At 31.0% G+C, this 8947-nt stretch overlaps 1 protein-coding gene across 4 annotated transcripts in view; it reads right to left on the bottom strand.

The window, feature by feature from the left end:
* Nucleotides 1-698: 698 nt before the first annotated feature.
* Nucleotides 699-8947, bottom strand: part of LOC131854734 (eye-specific diacylglycerol kinase-like) — a 71942-nt gene continuing 63693 nt past the window's right edge. For 2 of the 4 annotated variants that reach the window (XM_059205872.1, XM_059205873.1), the window contains exons 11-17: nt 8510-8607; nt 7613-7738; nt 6013-6298; nt 3521-3772; nt 2733-2796; nt 1597-1918; nt 699-914 (exon numbers count right to left, since the gene is read on the bottom strand). In XM_059205872.1, coding sequence (XP_059061855.1) covers nt 865-914; nt 1597-1918; nt 2733-2796; nt 3521-3772; nt 6013-6298; nt 7613-7738; nt 8510-8607 — 1198 coding nt within the window. In that variant the 3' untranslated portion in view covers nt 699-864. Of the gene's footprint in view, nt 915-1596; nt 1919-2732; nt 2797-3019; nt 3162-3520; nt 3773-6012; nt 6299-7612; nt 7739-8509; nt 8608-8947 lie in introns of those variants that run through there. The other 2 variants (XR_009358073.1, XM_059205875.1) reach the window with 2 other exon arrangements.

The following is an 8947-nucleotide window of genomic DNA, read 5'->3' as shown; positions in this document are numbered from 1 at the left end:
TTATTTATTGCATATATTCTACTATTGGTAATAATTAACAAACATAACATTAAAATATCATTTTAAATATCATCAATATTGCATGTAGGTATAATGTATCCGAAGTAGACTTTAATTTAATTTTTCATAAGATCAGAGCTGTTTAAAGGTATTTTGTTGTAAAGTCAAATATTATATACACGAATATATTTTTAATTCAAATGAATTTAATTGTATATTCTTTTAAAAGTATACGTAATCTTAGAAAGTTGAGTACTTACTTATCTACGATAACATAATAATTTTAGATGCCAGTGACATGTAAGTAAATAAATAAGTATTAAGTACAACCTGAGACGCTTTCATATTATATAGATCAAATAGCAGCAGTCTACAGACGTTAGTTTTACAGGGAATAGATTTTTAAATATAGTTTTAGCCAGTAGCTCTTAAATTTAATCTATATCAACCTAAGCAAAATGTAGCTATTCACTAGGTTTTAAGTTCTTAGAATGCCCTGTAGAGAATTGTTAAATGGAATATCGTTTAATTATATAAATATTTAAAATCTATTAATATCTTTGATATTTTAAAATATTGTTATTTCGTAATATTTATACCGACTTAATCATATCATAATTACACTATTAATTTAGAATCAAAATACAATATTTATGAAACTCTTTCAATGGAAATATTTAAACAGTGAAATAGTCAATTCTTCTACAATAGTCACAAGATCTAAATATCACTTCTGTATTAGAGTATAATAAAAATAGTTCTCAAACATTTTCAATTATATTTTGTATTATTTGAGACTCGTAATTCTCAGAGTTCCAGGTGCTTTTGTAATAAATTGCCCTTCTGCGATCAGATTTCCCTTTTTCAAACAGCAGTTTCTAAGTCTTCAGAGACTAATTGGAAATGCTCTTGACCTGAAATAGAATCTACGTTTAGATATATACTATTAGACATTGTAAATTTACATTTAACAGTATAGATTAGAATAGAACAGGGTTAAAAGCATAGCTTATAGAGGCTTCTATTATTAGTGTGATTATGGTTGATAATACAGATAGTACTAATTAACATTTATAATTTGTATCCTGTACAAAGCACACATGCGGTACATACAAAGCACGCATGACAGATATCACTTCATATTAAGGACATCAGTACTACGATTTACCATACAATATGACGATATTAGGATTTATCATTCAAGTCACTAGGACCCTAAAAATATAACTAAGTAACATTGCTTGCTACTCTTTGTTCAATGAAGATATATATTAATTGAATATATATTATAACAATAATAGATCTGGACAATTCACACAGCGCCATTTAGTCCTAAACTAAGCAGAACTTGTGTTTTGGGTACTAGATAACTGATATGAATACATACTTTTTTTGTAAATACATACATACCATACATAGAGAACACCCAAACCGATACGAACAATCATACTCATGAATACAAATGTTGGTACCATGTGAAGAATCCATGTTCATTACATGTAAAGAGGAGTGCTAAACCGTTAGACTACCAGGGCCGTCGAATATATAAATCTAAAATATGTCTACAAATATCTAATAACGTTTTTTATAACTTACTTTCTAAGTACGCAGCCAAATCGTGGTCTTCAGCCCGCAACGCCAGATGTCTCGGGGTTAGACCGGCATGATCTTGTCTGGTTAAGGATGCTCCACCGGCCACCAGCATGCAACATATCGCCCGCCTCTTATGGGTTGCTGCTTTATGTAGAGCTGTTTGTCCTCGTTCGTTGTCGCGCATGTTAAGAATAGCGGTCGGAGCACACGCTATCAGGTATTTGACTATCTCTTTGTTGCCGTATCGAGCGGCAATGTGTAATGCAGTTTGCCCGCTAGAGTCGATGGATAGAAGGGAGTAACCTGCTGCGTGTAGCTCTTTCATCTTTAAAGAAACAAATATCTCTGTTAATAGCGTCAAATGTGTGATTGCGGTATTCTTGTGTAAGCTAGCGTTAGCCAAAACTTAACTACAAAGGCGCGTATCTTGCTATGTAGTTATATGTATTTCAGTATTATGTTCAAACATTTGCACTTTGACATTTTTAAGGGGTTTTTAACGGATTTTAATCGAATTAAAAACTGACTGTTAAATCTGTTAAGTTTCTTGCCAGATCTTCGCAATTGAATCTGTGTACTGAACTGGACGGTAGGGAAAAATATTAATATAAAAAATTACACTTTGAGAAGCGGCTAAAATGTACTGCATGAATAAATGATTTGATTTGATTTTGTAATTTAGTGTGCACTTACTAAGCATACTTAGTAAAGCATGTCGGACATATATGTATTCGATCATATTAAGAGATGTTTGAACATATGATTAAAAAAATATTTGAAGCTTTGAATCTAGTGGTGTTATAAATAACTAGAGTACGAATTAAGCATGTGGGCTACATGTATTAATACTGATGTAAAGAGTCACCACATCCCACGCATCGCACACAGAAGTCTTGGGAGTTTCCGACAATTATACAAAGATTCAGTCAGTCAGAGTACATAGTAATTCTAGAGCTGCCAAATTAATAATTGAGTATTGGGATACAAAATAATAATAACATTTTATTACATTATTAATCCACATTATTTTTACATGTCCGATAGATTCCAAATAATATTAAGTAGGAAATTATGATGTTTCGATTTAGAGACATTACAAGTTATTTATTCAATTTTGTATAACACAGGTGTCGTCTTACCAATTTCAGGTCGCCTACTTTAGCAGCCTTAAGAAGTGAGTCCGATGTTTTTTCCAATAAATTTCTGGAACAACATTAGTTAATCAATTCGTTATCTACCTATTTATTACGGTAACCATAAGAAGTTGCATTTATAACAAATAATTTTATTAATAACTAAAATTTGTCTCATATTAATACTAATTTAGTTGATATACTTACTTCATTTTTAAAGTATTGGAATTAACTACTGTAAAACCACAAAAATATTAAGCTATTTTCTAATCAATACATGTTAGTGATCTCACCTATAGCCAAATACTTCTTGATCAAGTCCAAACAGTTTTTCATGTATGCTGCATGCAATAGAAGAAAGAAGAAATAGAGTGCAGATTTCAGTCCCGAGACAAGTGTGCGCCGTGCTTTAGAGGTCATACGTGTGCGGTGAACCTAATGACATAATGATCACACTCTTTTATCTAGGGTAAGTCAATCAGTCTTTAATATTTACTAACTGTACAGAGCCAGTTCCTTTGTAAGCGTGCAATTTCTAAATTCATGGCTAAAGGCTAATTTTGCAGTCGGTTACATACTCGTAACTTAGGTTTGCAAACACACTTTGAAGTTATAAGCTTTGGCAATATTAATCTCACTCTCAATTTATGTAACGCCATGTTAACGCTTGTTAATGTTAGTTAAGTCTTGTTTTAGTTAAATTATTAATTATGTTAATCACAGCGATTTTTTAATAATGTCAAAGCAATTTATTAAGTACAAGTACACAATAAACTATATATACAGATACTTACGTTTTAAATCGTGCTATTGAATCGTGAGTTGGCCGATGCTCTTTGGCTGGTGGACTCGTGCAGAGAGGGGGAGAATTGGAGTCTTGAATCGACGTGGAAATGATTTTTGGTGACGGCGGCTGTGGTGACGTGGATTTAGGAGTACCAGGAGTAGGAGTTTTGGGAGCGGGAGTAGCGAGCGAGACTGGCGGCGGGGTTTGTGGACTTAGGAATTCCTCTGAAGTCCGTGCCGGGCTGCCGAGGCCAGATTCACTGTTAGACAATCAAAATAATTATCGATAAGCAAATTTCTTGAAACATATAACAAATAGTATTTAATTCAAATGAACTTTTTGTTCATTATAAATTTTATTCTTAGCTTATCGAACGATTAGCTTGTCCTCTCTCGGAGAGGATTTCCTTGGCCGAGCCCTACTAAGACCATTTTCAACTGTTTCATCATTTCCATGTGTTTTTTAATGATCAATTGCATTAAAAACTTTCTTAATAGAACAATTTTTATATTTGCCCATTTTGAACAAAATAGAATTCAGGTAAAATTTTGAATCGCCGCCAAAATAATAGAAAAAGACAAGAAAGAAATATTATTTTTCAATGTCAAAAAAAGAACGAGATATGGACGTTTTTTTAAAATATTTCTAATCCAAGTGGCAAGTAACAGTCAATAAACTTATACATGTTTAAGACTCATTTTATAATTGAAAGTAAAATATGTTTTATATTTTAACCATTTAATGAGTTTTTAATTTGAGTGGCTATATTATTGCATGATTATTAATTATTGAATGTGTATATTTTATTATATAATTTGTACGTTTACGCTATACTTTCTTTATTCATAAGAAGTGTTTCTAATTATATGACCACCACTGTATATATACTTAAATAAATTATAAAAAAAAACCATTTAAAAATATATCTTTATAATCCTCAGAGTTGGATTAGGTTCGTATTTTTCCGTTTTTTGTTTAAATAAATAATTAAGAACAGATTTAAACAACTGTTAGTTAAATTAATACCTTTGACTGAGTGTACCTATTATACTTTCCATTTCTAATTAAGAGTAGGCACCCGACGCAATTCTACCTTTTGAAAACACTTCAATCACTGTCAGAAATTGCTTAAACAACTTTACTAAGTTTACTAAGAAATCCTGGAACTATTTAATGTTCTTACTTACTAATTCCTCGCGTTGACGAACTTTTAGAAAACTTGTTCTACAGATTTTCAATTATTTACAACTTACGAGCAAGATTTATTATGGATGTTCTAATTATTTTTTAATTAATATTTTTATTTCCATGTTTTATAATAATATCTATTCGTTTATAGTTTTAGTTGTCTTAACAGTGAGATTTTTAAGACACTTCGGATATATCACAAAGGCTTTTTATATAAAGAAATTACGAACAACGCAGAGGTAACAATGGGCCGCCTTATGGCTAAATTCTTCTAGAAAATCTTAGACTGAAGAGGTATGAGATACAATTAACTATATTTTCAATAACATTTAGATATATTGTTAGTGCACTTTCAGTTTAAAGTTATTCTTCAGATACCGGTATCGTATAACATGTTGCACCATGTCTCGAATTCCATTATCTAGAATTAATTCCATTCCAATGTGCATGCATATGCAATAGAATTCTACATGTATATTAATGTCTCGGTTATTAACCTATATTTACAAATAACTAACATAATACAATGGTATGTTCGCTGAGGTAGATTTACAAATTCTTATGCCCACGCACCTCTGTTTCACCTAAGTCACCAAGCAAATCCATTTGTAGCGTACGAGCGTAAAAACGAAATATTTCTTGCTCGCTGAAGGGATATCACAGCAGCACGTGAGGGGTTACACCGGTATCGTATTATGACGAGATAGGTGCGTACATATATATTGTATAGGCGACAGTTGCCACATATCATCAGGCTGTCAATTTCTTTGCCATCCATACAAGTTACATAAAATAAATGTTTATCTAATTATAAAATCTTCAAAGAAAAGCATTTCATTTACTACGTGTCCTACTGTTTCATTATAAATTAAATTTTAGTAGTTATTCTACTGGTAGGTAAATAACAGTGTAAGAGCTTAAATATTGGCTTTCAATCGATTTGTGAATAAGAACAGCGGGTACAGAATTTTAATAAAAGGTACAGTGTAGCTATGTAATAATAAGCCAAATTTGTTACTTTGAAAATGAAGGGCTAAATTTATTTAATAATACTTCTAACTTTAATCAATTAATTCGTTATTAATTAAATCACAATCTTAACTTGTTTCTAATTGAGATATTATAATTGACTGTTCGATCGGCGCCATCTGTTTTTCATTTAGGAATTGAATTAAATAATAACGTTGCTTACTAAACATTATATACCTAGTAACTTAATTCGATTCGTAAAACGTGATAATTAATTTAAAAATAAATATATTATTGCTCGATTTACAATATTATCTAAGTAGAAAAAAAATATCAAGTTACCTGGCATGCGACTCGGGGACATCTAGCGATACTCCCGCACTGGGTGTGTCGACACTTTGAGATATGTCAAGCGACACCGACAGGCCTGTTGTAGTGTCTAACGAGACGGATGGCCCGGTGCGGTCGAAGGATGCCGTCGCGGTGGTGTCAGGAGGCGCCGTCGACTCAGTGTCCGGTGTCAGTGGCGCCGTGTCCAAAATGTATATGTTCTCATTACCAATGTCCGTGGGGTAGTGGAGATTTTCTTGAGCCTTGTCGATACGAAAGAAGCGCTCTGCTGTTACGGCTGAAAGGTATTTAGAATAAGTAAATAATAATAATAATATTTTTTCACAAATAGGTATACAGTACAATTTAATACATGGCTTTCGAAATAGGTAAACCTGTGCCACGAAAACCAATTCCCTTCAACATGATATAAACATTTTAATTACATTTGTAGATAGTACGTTCTACTTTTTATATGACCAAAATTAAGCTTAATTGTATATAAAAAGAAAACGTTCACATTGGACTATGGATTTCAATAAAACAGTGCATTTCTGAATATTGCTATCTCTACAGCTCTTGGGAACTAAGGTAATGCTTGTGTACCCATTTATATTACTGCCAAATGAGACCCTGCAAACTCAATTGGTTACTATTAAATAAATATATAAGTAATACACACACGTATTTATATATGTATCTCACACTGTAAACCTGTTGTATTGTGTATAATATAAAGTAAAAGTATATATAACTGGATAGGAATTTGCTAAACTTATTAACATCATAAGCTACCTATTTATGTATAGGTTACTTATTTATATGTGCGTAACTATATTTACTGAAACAGTCAATTGTATTTCTTTAATTTATTTGTACAGTTTCATAAATATTATGGGTCGTACTATCTTTATACCATTCTGTTTGTACTTTTACATGATTCGTAGAAGTATAGTGGAACACGTTTTATCAAAGTACTGAATAGATATTTGCCTGGCAAAGAGACAGCTGAGGCAACTGAGGCTAGTTTTATATATATACTAAAGGATTACAAGATATACGATACTGCGGTAGGAATTATTTATGGACTCTCTGAAATAGCACTCAAATCTTTTAAGTCCCAAGCGGCATGAACAGGATGGAGAGCTTAGGCATATAGATGCCGTGAAGATATATTACGTTACAATGAGTTATGAATATTCGTGTAGTTTCTACCTTAACGTCTAACTCATACTATTATAAATATTATATTTATTATATTGTAATATGCTAATCATTAATTAATAAAATTGATTAAATTCTTACTTCGTACCTATTTCAGATTTTATCATAAATTTATTAATATTCAAATAATATTCCATAAAAGTTGCACAAATGTAAAATAGAGACATTGTACTAAATGACAACCAATTATCATCATTATAATTCCAGTAAAATAAACCTTCCTTATTTTAAAATTAAATTTGATAACACTTTAATATTATAAGAATTAATTTTATAGAACTAAAGTAATAATATAATAAATTGACGTTTGTTTTCCTAATCATTGCATTGTAAATAATAAAAACGTACTTAGTAAAAATAAAAAGCATATATGTTTTCCAGAACTTACAGTCGACAAACCACCAGTCGACGAGACCGGAGTATACTTGAGATTCTTTGATCACGTTCTGTATGAGAGTGCGCATTTGCTCCAAATCTGCCGTTGGGTTTACTTCAAGAGTGCCCACACGCTCCGCTGTAAATAATAAAAATTGTTATAATTCGTGTTTCAAATATTTTATTTATATAATGGGACAGATTACATTTATATATAAAACTTGTATACATAATGTCTGCGTCATAAAATATTTTAAACTGAGAAAAAAAATTAAAGAAATGCAAAAAAATATATTAAAAATTGAAGATAGCAAAATTTTTCATAACATATATTACCTGAGCAGAGAATATACAATAGTCATCTCATTTTCTTTATGAGGTGTAACTATATTCGTCGGTATCAGTCTCATGTCAGTTGTACATAAGGTAGGTAGGTCGTTGTATAGACGACCTACTTAAAACTATAAAGTACAATCTAATCAAGTTCACTGCCATGAAACTTTGTAAATATTAATGTTTCTATCAATACAAGAGTAGGCACACATTATTATACGCAAAGTCCATTAGAGTGTTCGTGTCACGGTACTCTCTGCCAGTTAATTTATGTATGAATCAATTTACTTTGCTCGGCAGACGTCCGCAGTAGTCCGGGAAAATTATGCTACTATATCAAGTTTGGGAAAATAGCAATAACACATATACTGAACAGTATTTTTTTAATATTTATCATGTGACAACATTTACAGAAAAACTATTTGTTTTAATCTAAAAACTATAACTACTTGCGCTACTTAGTTATTGTAAATTGTGTGTATATTCATTTATTGTTTAATTATTTTATTGCATTTCTATTCTATAGACTTCCCTTAATTTAGTTAACCTAATGTACGTTTTACAGTGAGATATTTACCTGTTTTGGCGAGTAATTCCTTATCGTAATGATGTCTTTCGTAGTCGCCCATTGTAATGAGATTCACTGTGAATGTCAACTTGTCCACCGTTGTTTGACTGAAATTAAATGTTAATTGTAGCAAATTTATAACTACCATAAATAACGTATGGATTTAGAAAATAACAAACAGTAATATTTATCGAAATTCCGTATTCGTTTTATTGATTTGGATTTTACGTATTCCATGTAATGAATCATTAATTAAATTAAACAAACTTTATGTACGTGTTTGGAAAATAATTTGAGAAACTCAGTATAACATTAACATTATAAATGCAAATGTGAGTGTGTTTACTATTTATGTATGTGCTTAAATTTTATATTTTTAAGTTCAATTATATCAATTGCAGACGGAGGAATCAGCTGGTTAACTACATCGTGATAATATTTACTAGC

This window comes from Achroia grisella, unplaced genomic scaffold, assembly GCF_030625045.1.
Source record: "Achroia grisella isolate CSIRO2021 unplaced genomic scaffold, CSIRO_AGI_Agris_v1 utg1245, whole genome shotgun sequence".
In the NCBI taxonomy this organism is placed as follows: domain Eukaryota; kingdom Metazoa; phylum Arthropoda; class Insecta; order Lepidoptera; family Pyralidae; genus Achroia; species Achroia grisella.
This window is presented reverse-complemented; position numbering and strand designations above follow the sequence as displayed.